This window comes from Catharus ustulatus, chromosome 11, assembly GCF_009819885.2.
Source record: "Catharus ustulatus isolate bCatUst1 chromosome 11, bCatUst1.pri.v2, whole genome shotgun sequence".
Taxonomy (NCBI): Eukaryota; Metazoa; Chordata; class Aves; order Passeriformes; family Turdidae; genus Catharus; species Catharus ustulatus.
Window position 1 is genome coordinate 14,440,636 of NC_046231.1, and position 22,914 is coordinate 14,463,549.

At 56.0% G+C, this 22,914-nt stretch overlaps 1 protein-coding gene across 5 annotated transcripts; it reads left to right on the top strand.

The window, feature by feature from the left end:
• Window positions 1–99: 99 nt before the first annotated feature.
• Window positions 100–15,431, top strand: SLC9A5 (solute carrier family 9 member A5). 5 transcript variants are annotated; one of them, XM_033069604.2, is made up of 17 exons: window positions 115–323; window positions 525–675; window positions 6,655–6,957; window positions 7,611–7,774; window positions 8,039–8,117; window positions 8,819–8,996; window positions 9,127–9,347; window positions 9,533–9,735; window positions 10,228–10,317; window positions 10,446–10,516; window positions 11,161–11,290; window positions 11,444–11,532; window positions 11,663–11,789; window positions 11,893–12,063; window positions 12,628–12,697; window positions 12,834–12,965; window positions 13,335–15,431. In XM_033069604.2, the coding sequence occupies exons 1-17, from the start codon at window positions 123–125 to the stop codon at window positions 13,799–13,801; spliced, it is 2,847 nt and encodes a 948-aa protein (XP_032925495.1). In that variant the 5' UTR covers window positions 115–122; the 3' UTR covers window positions 13,802–15,431. The 5 variants fall into 5 exon arrangements, with proteins under 5 accessions (XP_032925498.1, XP_032925496.1, XP_032925493.1 ...); XM_033069605.2 differs by having other exon boundaries at window positions 103–323; window positions 9,096–9,735; window positions 13,271–13,510; XM_033069602.2 differs by having other exon boundaries at window positions 110–323; window positions 9,096–9,735.
• Window positions 15,432–22,914: the final 7,483 nt, after the last annotated feature.

Consider the following 22,914-nt stretch of genomic DNA (forward strand, 5'->3'; position numbering starts at 1 on the left):
CCCCTTCCCCGCCCGCTGGCGCGGGAGAGGCCGCTGGGGCTCTGCGCGCCCTCCCGCGGGCATCGAGAAAGGATGGATGCTCCGGGAGCCGGTTGCTACAGCCTCTGGGGGGCTCCACTGGAATGCTCCGGCATCAGGGATGCTCCAGGCCTCGGAGGGATGCTCTGGGTTCTGAGAGGCTCCATCAGGGTGCCCCGGTACCGAGGATCTCCGCTCCCCAGGTTGCTCTGGTGTCAGGGGTGCTCCAGGCCCTGTGGGGCACCACTGGGATGTGCCAGGATGCTCCAGGGCCCGTGAGGTTCCAGGCTGCTCCGTGGGGCCAGGTGGGTGTGCTTGCCCCAGGTGAACTGCAGCATGGATGGGTACCTGGGCTCAATCTCGTAATCCTGGGGCGGGGGGGAGGCAGGACAGGATGAACTTCCTTGATCCAGGGGTGTTGTGGGGCTGGCTGGGAAGCAGGGCATGCTGAGCTCAAACTGCAAAGCAAAGCTTGTGTAAAACCCATTTTACTTTCTTTTTGGCAGATTACCTGGACAATGACAATGATCAGATGTGATGAAACGGTGGGCAGGGAGCTTCCCTTTGCTCCTGCCTCCAGCCTGTGTTCCCCAGCCGTTGGCTTCTTCTGGCAAACATTTGTAACACATTTGTACCCAGGAAGAGAGATGGGAAAAGGTGATGCCACCGAGGCTCCCAGGGAAATGTCCTGTGGCACATTCCTGCCTGGCCAGCGGGCTCAGCTTGGCACTCAGCATCTGAGAGTGCCCATGCCATAGGCACCACCAGTCAGAGGTCTTGCTCTGGCCATGGTTCCTGTCATGTCCTCCAGGGACATGTGGACACAGGTCAGAGCACTCTGCCAGCATTCCTTCTTGCCCTCTTTCCCATCATCCCATCTCCCTGGGCTGTTTGGGCATAGCTTGCTGCCCGCTCAGGACATGGGGTGCTGGATCTCCTCGATTGGGAGCCTCAGGGACAGGGTGTGGGAGATGGGGCACCTCCCATGGCAGGGGGATATAATCAGCAAGCAGGAGGTTTTAGAAGTATCTGAGAAGAGCTGAGGAGGTAAAGGGGAGACAGAAATGTCGGGGGCCCCCCATGGGTGTTCCCAGGCTGGTGCTCAGGTAGCACCTGGTACAGGGGACTGGGAAAGGACTGGCTGGGAGGGGGATTGGGTGTGGAGGAGGATTGGGAATTTGGTGGGCGCATGAGGACTAAGCCAGGGTGGGAAGGCTCAGGCAAAGCAGAGGCACGGGGGGAGGGCATGGGGGACCAGGGTGATGCGGGTGGCACCGGGACAGTTGCAGAGAGGACTGAGACGGGGGCAGGGGACTGGAATGGAGCAGGGGGCTCCAGGAGGGCGCAGATGAGCTGGGATGGAGGCGGGGTGGAATGCAAGAGGTAAGTTAGGGGGTGCTGGGGTCCGGGGCAGGTGCTGAGGCCTGGGGCGGTACCGGGGGTGCGGCGCTCCGGGGCGGGCCGGTGCGGGTCGGGGCGGGGCCCGTGGCGTGGGGCGCGGGGGCCGTCCCGGCGCATCCCCACGTGCGCGTGACGCGGGCGGGGGCCGGCACCGGCACCGGGACCGCGGCGGAGCGGCGGGGCCATGCAGCCCCCGGCGGCCTCCCCCGGCCCCGCCGCCCCGGCGGGAGCCGAGCTGCTGCGGTGGCAGTGGCGGGAGGTGCAGGCGCCCTGCCTGGTGGCCGCTTGGATCCTGGTAGCCAGCCTGGCCAAGATCGGTGAGTGTCCCCGTGTCCCCACCCGCTCCGGTCCCCGGGAGCCGCCTTGCCCGCTCCTGGGCAGGCAGCGGGGGATGCGGCATCCCCGGCGGGCGCGGGGGCACCCGGGACGAGGGGTGCCGCATGCCGGGACACGGGTCATGGGGACAAATCCGGCTGGTCATCACTCTCCGCTGGGTTGCGGAGGTTGGGGGCCACCCCGCATTCTCCGTGCCTGCCGTGGGAGGATGTGCGGCGACGGGGTGAAGGTACCACCCGAAGGAAAAGGTGGGGGCCCGGGCTGTTTTTTCCTGCGAGGGATGGATGGATGGATAGATGGGTGGGCACAGAGGATGGATGGCTCATGAGAAGAGAAGCCCCAAAGGATGTCTCGTGTTCCCAAAGGCTGGCACAGCACCTGCCTTTGGCAGGTCAGGAAGCCATTGTTCCCCCACAGCCCCAGGGGGAAGGCTCGGTGGTGGCAGTGCCAGGCAGGACGTGCCCCCAGCAGCCTGGGGTTGGCAGGTGCCTGCAGTCTCCTCCGGTGGGTCACTCCAGATTGGCCTTGGACTCTTGTGCTCCCCGGCACAGGACCACGCAGCCGGGGGAGGCTCTGCTGTGAGAGGCTGCGTGGGAAGGCACAATGAGGATGTGTGTGAGCTGTGCAGGGCTGGGCTCCCCACCAGCATCCAGAGTGCTGGGGAGGGGACACCCCTGCGTGGGTGCTAAGCAGGGGTACCCAGAGGGCTGGTCCCACATAGCAGTCCTGCCTGCTGTGCTGGGCCCAGGGGATGGGATCGTGACCTTGAGCCAGGTTTTCTCCTCAGGGACCCCACTGTGGGCACAGCCCCTGTGGTGGGGGCACAGACACTCTCTTAGTTTCAACTTGGATCAAGAAATGTGGGTTAGAGATAGGCAGGAGAATCTCTAATCAGCCAGGGACATGCAGCAGCACTCGTTACACAGGGGACAGCTACAGCTGTGACCACCAGCTGGCCTCTTCCTGTCCCAAGCATCATTGTGGATCTTCCCTTCCTCTCCTTCCTTGCCTTCTCGCAAGAGAGACATAAAGCCTCGCGAGGAATGAATTAAAAGGTATCATGAGTTTAAAAATACAACACTCTGCTGTAGCTGTGCCACCTCCAGCTGCCGAGTGCGTCCCTCCTACCTGCAGAAGATCAGAGAGAAAATTCCCTTCCCTGGCTGTTTTCTTCTCTCCGACCTCTCCCCGGAGCTGCTCCCTGTGCAGGTTTCCATTGACGTGCTCCCCTCAGTCACCCTGGATTTTGTGCGGGTGGGTGCAGGGGGGCCTGAGCTGGGATCGTTCCCAAACCCCCAGATCACCCACATTCTTCCAGGCCTGAGGCTGATGGCCACTCTCCTTCTCTGTCTGAGACAGAACCCTGATGGCTGATAGCTCCAAGCTGCCGTTAGTGGATCCAGTGGGTCCAGTGGATACTCAGAGCCTGGAGTCAATAGTGACAGCCAGACCTGGAGGCAGCACCCTGCCATGGGTGTCCCCAGAGATGGCACATGCAGTCCCCAGGGTGCACAGGAGTCCAGAGAGGAGATGAACCAGGGGTGGAGGATTTTGGGGAGTGAAGAGGGCAGCGCCAGCTGTGGCAGCCGTGGATGCTGGGCATAGGCTGGCGCAGAGGATCCGTTGTGGTTGTGCCAGCTCACAGCCCTGTGACTGCAGGGGAGGAAGCGGCCCCACGCCCGGGTGATGGGGAAATGACACTGTGGGCTCTGTTCTCAGAGGCAGTCACGATGCTGGGGTGACCCAAGCCAGCAAACACCCGGGGCAGGGAAAGACTGGCTTGGGTGTTGCCTTCCTGCACAGCAAGGCATCATCCGGGCTTTGCTGCCTTTCTATCCACAGTCAGAGCACAGGATGTGGGGAGCACAGAGGTGATGAACATTGCCCGAAACATTCTACTTTCACATAGCTGCCCCACGGGCAGGAGTTTGCCAGCAGACAGATGTTTTTCTATGCAGCAGCACTGCCATAGGTTGCAACCATCTCTCCTCTCACCATCGCCTCTGTCCCCAGCTGCTCATGTCTTGGTTTAGGTGTTCTGCCATTTCCCAGGCTCTGGAGGAACACAGCAGGTTTTGGCCCTGAATTATGGCAATGGCAAATCCTTCATTATGGATGCCTGAGTATGGATTATGTCTCTGAAGTTAATTCACATGTGGCTAAGTTACTGTTGCTGTGGGAACCTTTAGTGCTGCAATCCTTGACTAGTGTGTATAAAATTAGAGCTTGTTCCCTCTGTCCCCACTAGCTGCTCTCTGTGACACAGAGGAGCTCATGTGCTGCCATTTCCTGGGGAGGGGGGCAGCTTTCCCCATCAGCCAGGGGAGTTTTGGACAAGCATGATCTTTCCCATTGATGCTTGTCCTTTATTTGACCATGTTTATGGCTTGGTGAAAACAATCATAAAACCATAGAGTGGTTTGAGTTGGAAGGAACTTTAGAGATTATCTTTTTCCATCTACCCTTCCATGGACAGAGACACCTTCCACTAGACCAGGTTGCTCAAAGCCCAATCCAACCTGGCATTGAACACTTCCATGGTGGATGACAGCCAGGACCCCTGTCCCCACAGCATCCCTGAACGCTCTCCTGGGTTCCTCCATCCAGGCAGGACATAGCTCCACAGCATGGGAAATGCAAATGGGTTGGCAAAGCAGAGAGCAGGGATCTTGGCAATGTTCCTGAGAATGCAGAAAGGGGCTGGACGCCTCGTTCCCTTCTTGAAAACTTCAGAGCTTTGTTCCCGTGGGTGGGAAGCGGCTTCACAGCCTGCTGCAGGCGCTGAGTGAGCACCATTTGTCCACCGGTGAAGGCAGCTCGTGTGGGGTGAACAGGCTCTGCAGTGACTTGTTAGGTCACTTAGCAGGAATTTGGCCTGGATGAAGCCCAGCCAGCTTTTCCTCAGGCTGTGGGGCTGCTTGGACGGCTGTAGGGTCCCTGTCACCACAGACTCCAGGGCTGTATTGGGGCCCATAGCAGTGAGCAGAGGTGGCTGGGGCTGAGGAGAGGTGCCCCACGTTCTGTGGCTGGGGTGTTCAGTGGCAGAGCTAAGGCAGAGGCTTGGCCTGGGTGCTCTTTCCCATTGAAAGGAACTCTACTCCTTTCACCTTTACTCCTATGGGTGCTTGGTGGTGGAGCTGCAGATCATGCTGCCCCTGTGCTCACTGCTCTGCCCCTGCTGGCTGCAGCAGTGCTCCTGCTGTATCATGGCAGGGAGCCAGTGCTGGGGCAGAGATGGGGCTTGCTGTGCCAAGCAGCAACCTCTTGATGTCCTGAACTAAAGGAAAAATGGCCCTTAGCCTGCACATTGGGTGGTGGGCTCAAAGATGTTGTCTCTGGTTGTGGACCAGATCTTTCTCACTGAATTATCTCCTCTAATTCAGAGGTCAGCTGTGGTGAAGGAAAGAAAATTACCTAAGAGGTGTTGGGAAAGGAAAAAGGAAGAACATCAGGAAACCACAACCTCTGGCTGTCCACATCTCAGGGACACTGAGATCTCTCCCAGGAGGATAGAGCAGGACCAGGACAGGTTCAGAGGAACATGACAAGGGCACAGAGACATGGAAACCTACTGATGAAGTACTGCCTGTTTGTGGGCTCCTCTCCAGGTCTATGCCACTGGAGACAGCACCCTGGGCTAGGCAGACATTTGTCCATTGGGGTCCAAAGGAGGGGAGAGGCTGAGTGACCCAGGGTTGGTGCATAACCACAGCACAACTTTCCTTCTGAAGGGGTCGCTCAGCACAAACAATGGGCAGCTTTAGTCCAGCTAAAGGGCTTTAGGGACTGGGTTTTGGGGTTGGCAGCAGGGCTGGGCTTGCAGCCAAGGGATGGCTCAGAGCCTGCCCTGATGTCCCTTGTACCTGCTGGGTGCACAAGGACAGAGGTGGCTCTCGAAGTGCCTGGAGGAACCCCCTCCCCAGGAGATTTAAATCATGTGAAAGAGCTGGGCTGGATGTCACAAGTGATGGCAGAACTCGGTGATGGTAGGAGAAAGTCACTATGACCCTCAATAGCTTTTCCCCAAGTAATGCCCTTTTGGAGGGGCAGCAAAAATACAAGGAGAAATCCCCAGGGATGGGGGGTTGTCTGCCTGGAAGTTAGACTGATTTGGGATTACACAGCACACCCTGATGTGGGGGACAAGTGTGCCAGGAGGAATGAATCCGCTGTGCTGGCTGGTGTGGCATCCTGCTGGTTTGTGCCTGAGCACAGGCTCACTGCCATATTACTGATGGATGAATAGCAGGGCGTCCTCTGCTTGCTTTAGAAAATACATCCTGTTTCATGGCAGCTTAAGATTTGGCCCAAACCTTGCATGGAATAAAGTGATTATTCCAAGCATCTCTAAATCTTCAGCTCCTGAGTGCATGTGTTTTTGCATGCAGGTGCTGAGGGAGGTTGTGCTCAGGCATGGCTTGTGCTGCAGTGGTTTGCATGCTGCTCTGGCTGCTTGCTCAGACAGATGCAAACAAGGTCACCCTGGCACCAAGGCTGAGCATCCTCGTCTCCGAGTGGGGTAATGTGTCCCGGTGTTCCAGGATTTCTTCACTTGAACAGCAGCCAGCAGTGCTCGTGACACTGTGAACGTGCTCGCTGCCTGCTTTAAACCTTTAAGTGCACATACCAGAAGCCAAGAAAAGTAAAATGCCTGGCTGATTGGCTTATGAGACAGTGAGAGGGAAATCATAAAGAGTCAGAGACCTGAAATCCTGACCTGGCAGGTAGCTGGAAGGTCTTTTGTGCACATGTGGCCATGAAGCAGCTTTTCCATAGGTGCTCCCTTGTTCTCCTCCCATCCATCATGCATCACCCAACCCTTCTGTGAAGCCTGTGGATTTGGGATGCTCTGTCCATGGGCCTGTTTGGCTGATGCTCTCATTAATCTTTTTCTTCTAGTTTTTCACCTGTCGAGGAAGGTGACATCCGTTGTCCCGGAGAGCTGCCTCCTCATCCTGCTGGGGCTGGGCCTGGGGGGCATCGTGTTGGCCGTGGCAAAGAAAGCCGAGTACCAGCTGGAGCCCAACATGTTCTTCCTCTTCCTTCTGCCCCCCATCGTCCTGGACTCGGGGTACTTCATGCCCAGCCGGCTGTTCTTTGACAACATTGGTGCCATCCTCACCTACGCAGTGGTGGGCACGCTCTGGAACTCCTTCGCCACCGGCACCGCGCTCTGGGGACTGCACCGGGCCGGGCTCATGGGTGGGTGTGCAGGGCTTGGACCACATCCCTGAATAAGTAGGTTGGAGGTGAAAAGCACCCCCAGTTTCATAGCCCACTGCCTCTCCCTGCTGTGGATTCCCAGGAATTACAGCACGAGCAGGGTCCTGGCATCCTGGCAGTGGTGCTCTGGCAGCACGGTCAAGCGTGCAGGACAGACGGGCCCTGCTTGGCACTGAGCTGACTCATGTCTTTGCTATTTTTGTCTGCCGACCTTGGCTAGCATTGCTGGTTTACTGCCATATTCCCTGTCCTTGGCTGGAGCCACTGGCCTGGCTGGCCTGGGCTGTGTTGTGAGCTCTCTTGAGCCTTGAGGAGCCACTTGATGCCTGGACCCGAGGTGGGGCTGCTAATCCACCTTTGTTGGTACCTGCTGGAGGAGCAGTGGTGCATCTGAGTGCCAACAGGGACGTCCCTCATGCTCCTCTCATGTTGCTGCAAGAATTCACTGAGTCCCACTTTTCCAGGGGCATCCCAGAGGTCTGGGAACACTTTTGGGCTCCTCCCACTGCACTCCCAGTTGAGATGCTGCAGCCAAGTCACGGGGATCAGATGAGGGACAAGCTTGTTTCTGCCTGGTGAGAGAGGCTCTGGGGTGGCTGCTTTGCCTGACCTTGGTCCTTCTGTCCTAACAGATCCAGGTGTTGAAGCTGGGCTGATGGATTTCCTGCTCTTTGGCAGCCTGATTTCAGCTGTGGACCCTGTGGCAGTCCTGGCTGTCTTTGAAGAGGTCCACGTTAATGAGACCCTCTTCATCATTGTGTTTGGCGAGTCTCTCCTGAATGATGCTGTCACCGTGGTGAGTTGCAGCTTGGGGGACTCAAATGTTGAGCCCAACATGGTCCAGGGTGCTGGAATTCCCCAGGATGGGCAGAGGATGCAGGTGATATCCCTGAGCTGGGGGCAGACCCTTGCCATGCTCTCTTGGCCTTTCCTCTCTCCTGGCCGTGGGAGACTTTGCCTGCTGAAATGAGCTGTTACCTGACAGGTTTGGGGTAGAAAATGCCTCTTCCACAGGACCCCTCCTGCCCTGTGTTTCTCAAGGAATTTGCCTTGCCTGCAGGTGCTGTACAAGGTCTTCAACTCTTTTGTGGAGCTGGGCCCAGCGCACATCCATGCCACAGACTACATGAAGGGGGTAGGTGAGTAATTGCCACACCATCCCCTCCACCTCTTCCTCTGTTGTGCAAGTGGAGTGGGGCAAGCACAGGAGCTGCGGAACTGTGGGATGGGCACTGGGTGCTACAGCTCTGTGATCTCCATGTGTCACGTACGAACCATCAGCAGAGAACTGCAGAATTGTTTGAGCTAGAAGGGACCTTAAAGACCATCTTGTTCCAGCCCCTGCCGTGGGCAGGGACACCTTCCACTAGACCAGGTTGCTCAGAGCCCCACCCAACTTGGCCTTTAACACTTCCAGGGATGGCACAGCCAGTCTGTGCCAGGGCATCATCACCCTCACAGGGAAGAATTTCTTACTAATACCCAATCTAATCCTGCCCTCTGTCACTTGGAAGCCATTCTTCCTTGTCCTGTCACTTCATGTCAATGTCAGAAGTCCCTGTCCAGCTCTTTTGCAGTACCCTTTAGGTGCTGGAAGAGCTACTGAGGTTTCCCCAGAGTCTTTTCCAGGCTGAACAACCCCAACTCTATCAGCCTGTCCCCACAGCAGAAGTGGTGCAGGGGATACTTTGGATTGTTCAAACCTTTGTGCTCCATGGGATGCTTTGGAGGGGACATGGGTGGGAACACAGCACTTGGCCAGTGCAGCATGGCGTGGCTGTGGGGCACAGGAGCTGGGCCCACTTGCTTATGGTTCAAATGAGACTTCTCCTCCCACCAGCCTCCTTCTTCCTGGTGAGCCTGGGGGGCACAGCCGTGGGGCTGCTCTTCGCCTTCCTGCTGGCCCTGATCACGCGGTTCACCAAGCGCGTGCGCATCATCGAGCCGCTCTTCGTCTTCCTCCTGGCCTACGTCGCGTACCTCGCTGCTGAGATGGTCTCGCTCTCCGCCATCCTGGCGTGAGTACTGGGCTGTCCCCCAGGGGAACCCAGGAAATTGGGGTTGCAGTGCAGAGCAGCAAGAGGCAGTGAGCAGACCCACTCCTCATCCCGCCGTAGGGCCATGCCAGCTCCTTCTGCCCCTCTGCAGAGTCACCTTCTGCGGGATCTGCTGCAAGAAGTACGTGGAAGCCAACATCTCCCAGAAATCCCGCACCACAGTCAAGTACACCATGAAGACACTGGCCAGCAGCTCAGAGACCATCATCTTCATGTTTCTGGGCATCTCTGCTGTGGACACCTCCAAGTGGACATGGGACACAGCACTGGTGCTGGGCACCCTGTTCTTTATTCTGCTCTTCAGAGCTGTGGGTCAGTCTGTCCTGCTGAGTATGTGGCTGGTAGCACACAGCCCTTTTCATGCCAAAAAAGGGATATTGCCCAGGAAAGGTTGGGGCACAAGGCCAGCCATGGATCCTGGCTGGGATTTTGTGCTGTCTCCTGGAGCAGGCAGGGTTCTCCCAGCATTCCAGGTTCTCCTTCTCCTTCTTCCCCAGGTGTTGTTCTCCAGACATTCGTGCTCAACCGCTTCCGCCTCATCCCCCTGGACAGGATTGACCAGGTGGTCATGTCATATGGTGGCCTCCGTGGGGCCGTGGCCTTCGCCCTGGTCATCCTGCTGGACAGGGAAAAGGTGAAAGCCAAGGATTACTTTGTGGCAACGACCATCGTGGTGGTGTTCTTCACTGTCATTGTGCAGGTGAGGATGGGCACTCTGCCCTCCTCCAGTGCTGCTTTCTTGCCCCAGAACTGGCCTGGGGACATGTGCTTGGGAAAGTATCTTTTTTCAAGTGACCTTTGGTCCTTGGTGCTTTCTGGCACCCCATCCATCAGCAGGTGTGCAGGACTGCTGTGGGGACTGTTGTGATGCTGGGGCCATGGCCCACATTCTTTTCCCACTGGCATTTTGTAATGGGGCTGGCTGCAGGAGCTCCAAGAGTGCATGCCTGCTCTCTTTACAAAGCTGCGGCATTCAGCACCCTGGGAAGGGAAGCCAAGGGGAGGATGAATATGAGTCTAGGGGAGGGATGACTGGGGATGACACCATGGCACAGGGGTCAGGTTGGTCGGGGCATGCATGGCTGGTACAGCCACTGTCCCCAGTCACTTCGTGCTGCTTCTGCTCCCCATGCCCCAGCCATGCACCCTCTCGCCCTCCCAGTCTTTCCCTTGCCTTCTCCTGCCATTCTAGGGCCTCACCATCAAACCCCTGGTGACATGGCTGAAGGTGAAGCGCAGTGACCACCACAAACCAACACTCAACGAGGAGCTGCATGAGCATGTAGGTGATAGCGCCAGAGGCTGCCTGGCTCCCCTCACACGTGGGGCTGGGTGAGGGCCATGTATGACCTTGGCATCCCCAGGGCACCCACAGCTTTGTCACCACTCACCCTCTTCCCCTCACTTAAGGCCTTTGACCACATCCTGGCAGCGGTGGAGGACATCGTGGGGCACCATGGCTACCACTACTGGCGGGACAAGTGAGTGTCTCAGGATCCTCTGCTGACTGGTAGTGAATGGGAGACACGTGCCAGCCACAGGGACATCTTGGGGTTCTCGCAGGAGGACACCCCTGCTGTGGGCAGGGCAGCAGGACCAGGAAGCCTATATGTCTGTCCATCAGTCTGGATGGGTACCATCTGGCAGAGAGAGGTCAGGCAGGTGTGGCTGGGGATGCTGTGAAGCTGGCATTGCTCACCAGGGTCAGCACTTGGGGTGTCCATCTTGGTGGCAATGGCCCTCTGCCTCCTCATGGATGGAACTGTGCTGGGCACTGAGGAGGGAACAGCCCTGTTCCTGCCTGGGCAGTGTTTATCTGCAGCACGGGGACAGGAAAAGGATGCAAAAAGCCTGTTTCCTGCAGAGGAAGTGCTCCAGCAGGGTGGCCCCTATCCTACTCCCACTGCCTCTCACAGCTTCCCTTGAGCTGTCTGGCTTCCCTTGGGCAGGCTGAAGGGTGATCATGTCCTCTCCCCTCCCTGGCAGTGTATCCCTGTGCACAGCCAGGTCCTGTGAGCCCAGCCTCCCTCCACCATACTTGGGTCACTCAACTTTGTGTGGGTAGATATCCCTGGCTGTGGTACCCCATGGGAGCTAAACTGCCTGTGTCTTCATCTCATGGCAGGTGGGAGCAGTTTGATAAGAAATACCTGAGCCAGCTCCTGATGCGGAAATCTGCCTACAGGCTGCGGGATGAGATCTGGGATGTTTATTACAAGCTGAACATCCGTGATGCCATCAGCTTTGTCGATCAGGTACCAGCAGTAATGGTGTCCAGGCAGCAGGATGGCCCTGGCAGGAGAGGTTCCCCTCATGTATGGCCACATATGCACCCTCTGGCTGGGCAGTGGGCATCTGCCCATCCCAGCTGGGCCCTTGCTGTGCTGATGCCAGCCTTGTCCTCCCAGGGTGGCCACGTGCTCTCGGCCGCCAAGCTGGCACTGCCCTCCATGCCCAGCCGCACGTCCATGTCAGAGTCATCAGTCACAAACCTCCTGTGAGTACACCCATCCCTCCAAGCTCCTGGACAGACCTCCTTGGACCTCACAGTTCCCCTGGGGCAGCTTGCCAGGGCTGGGCACAAGGTGGGCATGGAGCCCAGCCCGTCCATCTCCATGTCCCGGCAGGAGGGAGAGCGGGAGCGGCGCGTGCCTGGACCTGCAGGTGATCGACACGGTGCGGAGCCGCCGGGACAAGGAGGACGCAGCCATGCACCACGTGCTGCGAGGGAGCCTCTACAAGCCCCGCCGGCGGGTGAGCAGCCCCGGGCCATGGCACCCGCAGGAGGAGCAGGGATGGACGATGCTCTGTGGGGCCAGCTGCTCACCCTGTGTCTCTTTGCCTCTCCCTCGGCCAGTACAAGGCCAGCTACAGCCGTCACTTCATCTCTCCAGATAAACAAGAGCGCCAAGATAAGGAAATCTTCCGGCAGAACATGAAGAGGCGTCTGGAGACCTTCAAGTCCACAAAGCACAATGTCTGCTCCTCCAAGAGCAAGGCCAGGCTGAAGGAAAAAGGCAGGAAAAAGGCAAGTTCTCCCCAAGCTCCTGTTCTTTTCGTAGCTCTGAGATTTGGTCACACCAGGATGCAGTAAGAGAGGTCCTTTTGGGGTGAAGTGCTGCAGGGCATCAGCAGCTCCAGAGCCAGAGGGGAAAGCAGCTCATCTCTTCTTAGTCCTGTTGATGCTGCATGTGAGCATGCAGGTGTTGTGTGTTCCTGTGTCCCCAGCATACCATCAGTGCTGTGGGGTGGCTCTTCACTGTGCAAAGCCCTGGAGGAGCCCCAGGTTCGTTTTTCAAGAGCACTCAGCATAAAACAGCCTCAATGTTGGTGCAGATCCAGGCTCAGAAGTGTGGTGCTGCACCTCAAATTGAGCCTTAGGTATCTTCTTTTGTTTGGAGGCTTTTGAAGCCATTGCAGCTGAGCAGTTCCTTGTGGGGCCATGAAGATGCAAAGCCTAAGGACTGGAAACCAGCTGCCATGTAGCCAGGGTGGGAATCTGCATGCCCAGTGTTGGCTGGCTCGCAGGACCACCTCTTGGGTTTAGGGCTTTGCACAGGGCAGGTTCCAGCCAGTTCCTCTTCTTTCACAGAAGAACATCTCTCTGACCAAAGAGGCACCCAATGGGAAGACGCACAGAAATGTGCCCTGGCAGGATGCAGGTAAGGCCAGTGGCAGGTGAGGATGGCAGGTCCTGTGGGATGGGAGCACTTCTGTGCCTGTCCACTGCCAGCTCAGTGGGATGACAGCACCCAGGGCTGTGCTAGTACCAAACCAACCCCCTCCATCTGCCTGCAGCTCCTGTCCTGGTGATGGTCAGCTCAGAGGAGGAGGAGAGCGATAGCTCGGAGACGGAGAAAGAGGACGATGAGGGGATTGTGTTCGTTGCTCGAGCCACTGATGAGGTCCTGCAGGGAAAGACAACTCCTGGTAGGTACCAATGCTCCATGCTGGGGCAGCTGCCATTGGGTAGCTTGTCCTTCCTCTGTCTATGGAGCAAAGATGCCTTGGCCTGGGAAAAAACAGAGCGTGAATGGGAGAATCACTGTCCTCTGGAGGCATGGCAGAGCCTCCCTGTATCCTGCATCCCTGGGCCAGCACATAATGTGATTCTTGGGGTTGTGCTGCATAGGAAAAGGAGTTGGACTCCATAATCCTTGTGGGTCCCTTCCAAAGTCAGGATATTCTATGATTCTATGGCCATTTGGTAGTGGTTGGTTCTGCAATGTTTGCAGGGTCCAAGGAGAGACTGAGAGCTGTGCAAGCTCCCTCTCACTGTCCCTCCATCTGCATCTCCAGGCAGCCTCGATGTCTGCCCCAGCCCCTGCATCATCCCTCCATCGCCAACCTTGGCAGAGAAGGAGCTGCCATGGAAAGGAGACCAGGCTGATCTGGCTGTTTATGTCTCCTCGGAGACCACCAAAATTGTGCCAGTGGATATGCAGAAGGCATGGAACCAAAGCATCTCCTCCCTGGAGAGCATCGCTTCCCCACCAGGCATCGAGAGCGGACCCCAGCACAGGAGATTTGCCTGCCCTGTGCTGGAGGAGCAACCCCAGTCTGCAAGCCAGGTGATGCCAGAGCAGAGCTCCTGCTTCCAGTTCCCCAGCCACATCTCCAAGAGCGGCCGCTCACAGAGTGACAGCAGCCCGGACGGTCCTGAGCAGCAGGAGCTGCAGCCTTTGATGGCCACAGAGGAGCAGGGCAGGATGGCACCCACTGCAGAGCCCAGGTGGCTGATGTTCAACAGAGCAGGCCACCTCTGAGGCACCCTGTGGACTGGGAAGGGGCTGAGAGCTGCAGACAGGCTATGACCTGCTGAGTGCTCTGTCTTGCATTGCAAAGCTTGTGTGTGTCTCCATAAACTCCAGGAGTGGCAGGAGAACCCAGAACTGCTCCTGGAGCTGTACTCCAGGGTGTGCTTTGCCCATGCACCTACTGATGCAAACCTGGTCAATAATTGGTCTTTGTGCTGTGGCAGCAGGTACCAGCCCCTGTCCACCCAGGGAGGCACAGATCCCAACCTCATTCTTCCTCTCTGGTCCCTACACATCTCTGCAGCTGGGAGGTTAGAGATATTCCTCCCAGGGCTGGGATCCCAAACAGACTTGATCCTGTCATGGCTGTGCTGCCCTGAGGTGGTGGCTGCTGGCAGATGGGCTGTGGCTGCTCACAGGTGTGAGAGTATGAGCTGATCTCCAGCCTGACTGTGAGTTGGACACCTCTGGGAAAAGGCTGAGAGCAGTGCTGGTGCCAAGAGCCACCCACACCCAGTGACTGAGCCATTGACTTCAAGGTGGCCACAATGCTGGTTCCTCACAGCATGCACGGATCTTAGCCAGGAGCTCAGAGATAGGCTCCTTGCCATGACAGCCCTGTGTTCCCCAGGTTTTGGAGGCACCACAGAGGCAAGGCCATGACTTTCTCAGGACTGGGAGCAGTGCTCCTGGGGTTTGGCTCCACCAGGAGCTGGGCTAGTGAACGCACAGGGACTCCTCTAACAGCCAACCTGCTGTGCCAGCCTCATGCCTGTTGCCTAGATGTGTTCCCAACAGCTGCAGTGTTCAGCTTTCTGCCTTTACTGGGAGGCAGCTGCCCTGCACAGCATCCTTGGTGATCATTCTGCTGATGTCCCAGTCCCTCCAATTGCCTGGGGTGCATCAGCTGGGAGGACTGGTCATGGTGCAAGGAGTGGAGCAAGCAGCAGGTATGAATGTACATCAGGAACAGGGGTGATGGGGGGTGTGAGCAGCATGCATCTTCAAAGGTCTGTCCCCAAGATTTGCATCCCAGCCACTCCTGTTCCCTCCTCTGAGGGTGGTGGGAGCTGGTGGCCCACACGGTGAACTATTTCTGGTGTGACCCCAAGGGCCAAGAATTGCTCCCCAAGAACTGCTCAGCACACAAAAGAGCACAATGGCTGGGCACTGGCAGAGCAGGAGAGTTGCTTCTGTTGGGTTGGGGGTTGCTTCTGTTTGAGGAAAATGGGAACTTGGATGCTAATGCTCCAAAGCAGATAAATTCCTGCCTTTTCCAGCTCTATGTGTGTGCTGAGATAGCAGGTGCCAAGGGGACACTCGGATGCAGTGGTGAGCAGTGGGACCCCCAGCCCTGTCAGCAGGGCTCAGCAGTGGCCCTTCAGCTCTGCACCTGTTCCACCAGATGAGCATGAGGTTTTTAAAAGGTTTTTATATAGTTTTGCATTTCTGGTATGAATTATTCTAGTTTTGATTTCTGATATTGGGCCATACTAAATCTCTAGTTGGGTCAGTGTTTTCTGTAGCCATGGGCACCACAAATGACTCAAGACTTAATATATTATTTGCAAGGATATTGTTATAATGTGAAAATATATGCAGAGTATTTTGTAATGTTCAATAAACTGGAATTGGAGCAGTTGTGGTCTGGTCTGTGTTGTCTGGGAACCTCTGCCCATCCTGGTTTGGTTCTCCTTTGCAGGCACCAATGTCCCTGTGCCTCTCCGTTCTCCACCTGAGGCCCCAACCCCCCCATTCATGTACCTAACTGGATTTCCTGGTCTCCATAAAGTTTGTGGAAAATGTGAAATTCTTTCCAAATAGAAGTTTGCCTGCAGTTGTCATTAGGCCATGGAGAGGGAGCAGCAGCAGAGACCAGGCCCTTCTGCCCAGAACTGTGGCTGCACAGCTACCAGTGTGCTGGGAGTCCTCATCTTCCCATGTCCTCTCTCCTTGCCAAAAATAAGTTTCAAAGGGGTCTGTTTCAGCATATTCTGGGTCACAGGAGCCTCCTTGCATTGCTGTGTGCTGGTTTTGCTCTTCCCTTGATCTCACGGTCTCCACTTTTCCTGAAGGAAAGTAAATGTGGTTTACTTGATTCACAAGGTAGATGTTGGCTTGTGTTGAATCTGGCATCCACCATCAACCCCTGGTCCTTTTTGGCAGGGTCAAATGTAGCTTCTAGCCCTGTTAGCTTTGTGCTGCCCCCCTGGAAGCTCTTGTTCCTTGTGACATTCCCCATCTGCCTTGTATCCCACCAACAACGCTGCTGGCTGAGCTGTGCTCTGCGTGCTGGATCTCAGTGCCAGCATTGCCTGCAGCCACAATTGCCTTGGCAGTGCACCAGGCTGTGTGGGCCAGATTGTTTCCTGGAAGAGGTGGGTCTGTGGCCTTCAGGTCCTCAGAGGAGGGAAAGCAGACATCTCAGCTTCAGGAAATGCTGGGGCTGGTTGCTGCTCTCTCATCCAGATATCTGAGCCTAGCAGTGAATGTGTGTGCAGGCTCCCCATGCCACCAGTTAGCAGCTCAGAGCCTCCTCACCCTCAAGCCCAGCCTTGTTGTGAGCAGGGATGGTGGCTCCCTGCCAGTTTTTATTCTTGTACTTCACTCTCTGTGTTTCACCTTAGAGTGTTCTGCCTGCACAGGACTGCTCGGATCCTTCCAGCATAGCAGAGAGTCGTCTCTTTCAGCCTAAAAATACTGAAGTGCTTCAGTGGAAAAACACAAGGAGTGGGCCAAACCACGAAGGCATGTGCCCAAACTTCTGCTTCTCCAGGACAGAGTGAGGCACAACCACAGGAACTGCTTGTCAGACTCTAACCCAGAACATACAACCCTCTGACTGTGACTGTAAGTAACCCCATCCCACAGCAGGCTATCACAGACCTGTCATTTTGCAGCCAGGCTTCTGCTCAGAGCCTGCCATTAAACCTTCACATTTTTTCCACAGGCATTTGCTTTCTCCAATACTCAGCTCCTCCAGTTCTTCTGTGGTACCAAAACTTGTGAAGTCAGCAGGGGATGTAAGACAGATCTGGCATCAGCTGTGTGGAAGAGCTGTGGGCAGTGGATTGGTGTTGGCCATCTTAAAAGTGAGTCTTAAAATCACCACACTGCTTTTGTACAACACACATTGGAGCATCAGATAAATTTCTGGACTGGAAGGGGTTTGAGGAGCCCATGGTCCAACCCCAGCTCCATGCAGAGCTGCTAGCAAAGCTAGATCAGGTAACTCAGAGCTCTGTCCCACTGGATTTGGAATGTTCCTGAGGATGGAAGTGTCAACTTTCCTGTCCCAGAACCATAGCACAGCTACACCAGCCTTGCATAGAATTAATTTTTCCTTATGCTCAGTGATATTTCCACTGGGGCAGGTTGTCCTGGTACCTCTTGTTCTTCCAAGTGCTTCTCTGGGAAGAGCTGGGCTGTGGTTTCTGTGTGCCACCTTGTTGGTAGCTCCCCTCTGCCTTATCTTCTTAAAGCTGGTTCTCTCTGACATATATATGTGTACATATATACATACATGTACATATATATTCTTTTGGGAAGTCCCAGATTGGAACTATCACCCAGTTGTGTCTCACAGGTACCAAGTCCAAGAAATAATAATTTTCTTGAACCTGCCAGCTTTGTATTCTCTATTGCAGCAAGGGTGCTGTTGACTCACGTGTGTAGTTGCTGATCCTGCTCTGTTTTTGGAGCACTTCTAGCACCCTCTTGGGAGATTTTCACACTGCTCTATACAGGCAGAAGCAGTGGGAAGCAAGCGAATAGGAGCCAGCTCCTCACCTCTCACTCACACAAAGCATGGCCGAGGCTTTGGGCGTGCTCATGTTTTCATGGAGATGCAAACAGCATGTGCATGAACAGAACAGCAGGGATGCAAATGCAGAATTCAGAAGTGTTCAGTCTGATTTTATCTGGTACAAATATTTTGGAGACACATCAGTGTGCTCCTTGCTCCCGCCTCATGTCCATCTGTCCAGGCATCCATCTCACCTACAATCAGGCTGAACACCTCCCTTGAATTCTGTGTTTGCCTTCCTGCTCTTCCCACCTGAAGCAGCCATCCCTGACCCCTGCTTTCACTGGAAAGGAAAGTGAAAGGAAACGAAAGGAACAATGCGTTTTCCCAGTGGCATTCCCTCCGGAGGGGGATGCCAGCCCTGCCCCTGGTCAGCCCCGCTGTGCTGGCTGGAGAAGCTGTGCAGAAGTTGCTGTGCTGAGGGATGCGAGGGGCCGGGGCTGTGCCGCAGGATGATGGATAATGGATAATGAGGAACAGATTGACGCTGGGCAGTGGTTCCCATGCTGCGTTCCAGGGCACAGCGGCCAGGATGGGGGAGCCTCTGTGCTCGGCACCGCATCCCTGCGGCTCGTGTGGAGCCAGCCCCTCGGCTGTGCCCGCTGTCCCTGCCGGCTGCCGGCACTGAGCGGCCCCGGGCTCCCCGCAGGGCTGGCCACTGTCCCCAGCGGCTGTGCCACCCCTCGGGCTGCACGGTGCCCTTCCCCACAGCCCGGCTGGGCCAGGACCTGGCTGAAGACCAGAGGGATCTTCAGGTCAGCAGGAGCTGGGTGGGGTGACCCACACCTTCCTTCGTGGCTCGGACTTCCTTGCTTTTCCCTAGAAGAGCAAACAAAACTGCAGGAATCCCCGGAGACTGCGTGATGAGGTTGCTGCTCCTGGGGATTTCTGCAGAACAGCCAGAGTGGAAGCCAACACGACTTTGATTTTACAAGTACTCTAGATCCAAGAGTTGTGATCTTCCTTGCAGCCAGGCGCAGCTGCTCCTCACAGCCTCTTGGAAGGCAAGAAGTCACCTGGGCTCCTCTCACCTCATCTTCTCCTGGCATCTCTGGCCACACATCCAGGCTGTCCTGAAGGTAAATGAAACGTGTTGGTGGGTTAGTTGGAGAGGGAGGGAGGGTGCTGAAGACGTTTTGGGGAGGTGACCACCAGCCCAGATGATCTGGTCCACATCAGACCACAGGTCATCCAGCTTGTGGGCAGCCCAGGAAAAAGGGCTTGGAAAGGCCACAGGGTGCTGGTAGTGACCAAACTCTGCACAGCTGTGCTGTATCTGTGCTTTCCTCTGTCACAGCAATGCAGGGCAATCCCTGCCTGCATACAAGCTTTGCCTCCTGAAGCCCAGCTAAGCCCACACGTTGAAGTGCCATTTAGAGCGTTGCTTTGGCTCCTTGGCTGGCTGGGGGAAGTTGGCTTCTGGCTCTGCACCCACCTGGGGCCTTGTCATGTGTGGCTCTTGCAGTTTTGGGTCTCTGAGGCTCTCACAGACAGCTGGATGAGCTCAGAGCTGCCCAAGAGCCCTCCTGTAGGCATGGCTGGTGCTGGGACCACGCATTGCTTGTGCAGGAGTCACCTGCTCCTGACTTCTCCTGGACATTGGATCCTGCCTGCTCTCTCAGAAATCCTAGTCTCCTAAGAGCCAGGATATTCTCTCCTCTACCACTTATGTGCATGTAGATACACCTATTTTCAGTAGACATCCCTACCCTTCACTATTTATGGAGAAAGCAGGCAAAAACTTCAGAAAGACAGAGAAAGAAATAAAAAAGAAACAACTATGAAGGCTAATAATAAGTTTTCCCTCGTTGTGGTGTGGGGCTGGCTGGTGGGAGCAGGCTGGGGAAGGAGCACTGGCCACATGTGCTGGGATGGAAGGGCTGTGGAGCAAGCAGGTGGGACAGGTTGCTGCCAGGGAGTTAATCCATGATCCCTGCTAGGTTCACCCACATCTTTGCTTTATTCTGCTAGTGAACAAACAGAACTGTTAAAAAGGTTTAACTTTTTTTTTCCCTTAGTAAAAATAGCTTTAGAAGCAAACAGGAAATTACAGACTGAGGAGTGCAATGAAGAGGGGAAAAAGTCAGGCAGCTACCTTGTTGTGCTTGGATTTGTCTATAAATACAGCTCCACGTGGGGTGTCGCTTGCTCAAAGGCAACCGAACCGCCCCCAGACCGGTGGGGATCGGGGTGTAGGGGTGTAAAGGAGCATCTCCCCTCCGGGAAGGCGACGCACCGGGAGAGCACCGGGAGCAGCACCGGGAGCGGCACCGGGAGAGCACCGGGAGCGGGAGGAGCGGCGGGAGGAGCGGAGCGGCGGGAGGGAGGAGCGGAGCGGCGGGAGGAGCGGAGCGGCGGGAGGAGCGGCGGCAGGGGGCACAGCCGGCGCTGCCCCGCGCCGCCAGCAGGTGTCGCCCCGCGCCGAGGCCTCGCCCCCTCAGGGAGCCCCAAGATGGCGGTCACGCCCCGTCAGGGAGCCGGCGGCGGAGCGGGTGCGGCGGAGCGCGGCTCAAAGGCCCCGGGGGTTCCGTGACGGGGTAGTCTCAAGGGAAAAGACAATATAAATGTGGTAGTTTCAGGCCTCCTTTGGTGTGCCAGCCCTAGCTCCCTCCCGCTCTCCTGATGTCCAGGTTCAGTCAGTCACCAGCTCACACTCTTTCTCAGACACCTTCATCTAACCCGGCAGACAACGCAGGCAGGGGCTGCAAAATATGGCCCAAAATCAAAGCCTTCTTTTACTGTGAGGGTGGTGAGAACATGTGGAACATGTTGCCTAGGGAGGTTGTAGTTGTCCCAACCTTGGAAGTGTTCAAAGCCAGATTGGATAAAGCCTTGAGCAATCTGGTCTAGTGCGAGATGTCCCTGCTCATGGCAAGAGGGGTTGGGACAGAATTATCTCTAAGGTCCATTCCAACTTCTTAACATTGTATGATTCCATAAAAAAAGAACAGCAGCAAAGAACACACACTTGGACCTGTGTGTTTCTGCGGTGGGAGGAAGCTCTGGGCCCCCTCGTCCCTCCTCCAAAGGCTCAGTCTAACAGTCCTGTTCGAATCCCAGAGGGGTCTAAGCCTCCTAACCTTCCCATGGGTGCTCTGTAGCTGCCCTTACACTGTCTCAGTTTGGAAACAGAGGTCCCTCTGCAAGGACGAAGAGAGCAGCAACATTATGGAAGAAGGGCAAGTGAGAGGGAGAGAGGACAGATTGCTGACAGGAGGCAGGAGCCCTCCGCCCTGCCTGTGTGAAGGGGAAGCTGCTCATCTCCTTCAGGAGGCACATTGTTATTGCTGCTCATGGCATCGAATCACACCGTTTCCTGCTGCTGCTCTCCAGCCCAGGCTCACATCATGTCAGTCATGCTTCCTGGTGCTTCCTCTGCCTCCAGCCCACAAAGGGTGCCTGGTACAGCAGCTATAATCCACATCACACCACCTCCTCACTGTGCTCTGTGTCCCACCTGCTCTGTGTTCCTGCCTGGCATCCTTGCTGTAGGCATTCCCTGAGGTTCACTCCTCTAATTGCCAGCTGTGGATGTTCCATGGCAGACTGCTCCTATCCCTGTTAAACCAGCCCTTCCCTGGCATATAAGCAGCCTTCTCAGTGCTCTGAATCTGCAGTCAGCAGAGTTGGCTCTAGACTCCCCTGGGGAGAACACCCTGACCCCAAACTGCTCTTTGCGTACTGCAGTGATCTGAGCATCAGCCTGAAGCCTTGCAGAGCTGCTGGAGGACTGAGATCTTTCCCCTTTGCTACCAGCTGGGCAAGACTAGAAGGGGAAAAAGCAGGTCTCTTCTGTATCTGGGGAAACTGTCAGACCTCAGCAGGTTGTCGTTCCCCTGTTGGAAATACCAGTCAGATTAAGGGTATTTTGAGAAGCACCTGAAGGACTCACAGTGGGACTGCTTGAGTTCAGTGGGCCACACAGCCCAGCTGTGACAGGCACCATGACAGCTGGTCCCAGGGAACGCCCATGCTGCTCTCTAAGGCACTGACTGGAGCTGGAGATGCATCTTGGGGCTATTGCTCTGCCTCAGGGAGTGCTGAGCTAACTCAGCTGCTTGCCTGCCTGCCTGCTCTGGAGAAGCAAACTGAGGCGGGTGAGAGCTCTCCTTCTCTCTGGAGACATTCTGCCATGGGAGAATGGTTTGCAAGAGCTGCTGGGATCTGCTGGGTAGAGGCTCTGCAAATGCTGGCTGTAAGTGTGGGGTTTGGGAGTGTTGGAGGGGCTGGATGGGAGCTTGGCAGACTGCAGTCAGGGGAATAGCAGTTCAAGGGATCAAAGCTGCTGGATCAGAGTCCCTGACTGTCATCTCAGGTGGGACCTGGGAGCTGGCCCTAGCTCTTCAAACTGTGGAGCAGAGACTGCAGCCAGTGGTTGGAGAGGGGATCCTTACTCCCCCAGTTAGATCTGCAAGCCCTGCCTCCTAGCAGGGCATAGTTGGATCTGGGTTGGTTTTTGGAAGAGAAGGGATGGGTGTCCACATCAGAAATGTGTCCCAGCCCTTATCTGGTAATGGTTGTGCTCAGGGGCATCCTCCAAGGGATGTGCCCACTTCTGTTGGTGTGGGCTGGGCAGGTGTCTCACGGGCACTGGTTGCTCAAACATGAACTGGGCACAGAGCAGGGACACAAGTGGGGAGCTCCTGGTGGTATGGAGCCATGGAGGGGGATGTCTGTCTGTCATCCCAACACCGACTCTGCCAAGCAGACGTGGAAAGAGGAGCAGGCCCTGGCAGCCGTGCCTGAGGATGGAATTGGCAGTAGTGTGTGACCCTGTGTTCCATGAGTCCCTTGTCTGTGGGACAGGGGCCGGGGCAGGAAGGGTGTGGGTGCCCGCTGGCACGTCTAGCTCAGAGGTGAGCGTGCTGTCTCACAGAGTACAGTAAACATGTGCTGGGGGCTAAATGGCATGCAACATCACTGCCAGGAGGGAAGGTAAACAGATGACTCTTCTGTGCCATTAAATACTTGGGATCTGGAGAGAGATGGATCGCTTTTAGGCTGCTCTACAGAAAAAGCTGACCTGTTCTTCTGTTCAGAGACTGTGGTGAGTTTTGAAGCAGCAGTCTGAAACCACAGCTGGATTTCTAAGCCAAGAGCACTTTGTTCTTGGGGAAGGCAGGCAATGCCTAAACTCTAGGGAGACAGACAAGTAACTCCTCTTAAACCATTTAAGCTGTCTTTACTACATTCACAGAGGTGTGTCCCTGCCTGGCTCTGTGTCCTACAGGCTCTTGTAGGGGTTGGGATATTTTCTTCAATATCCTGCCAACCAGTGCACCTGCCTGGTACTCAAAACACCAGAATGCTGAAAGCC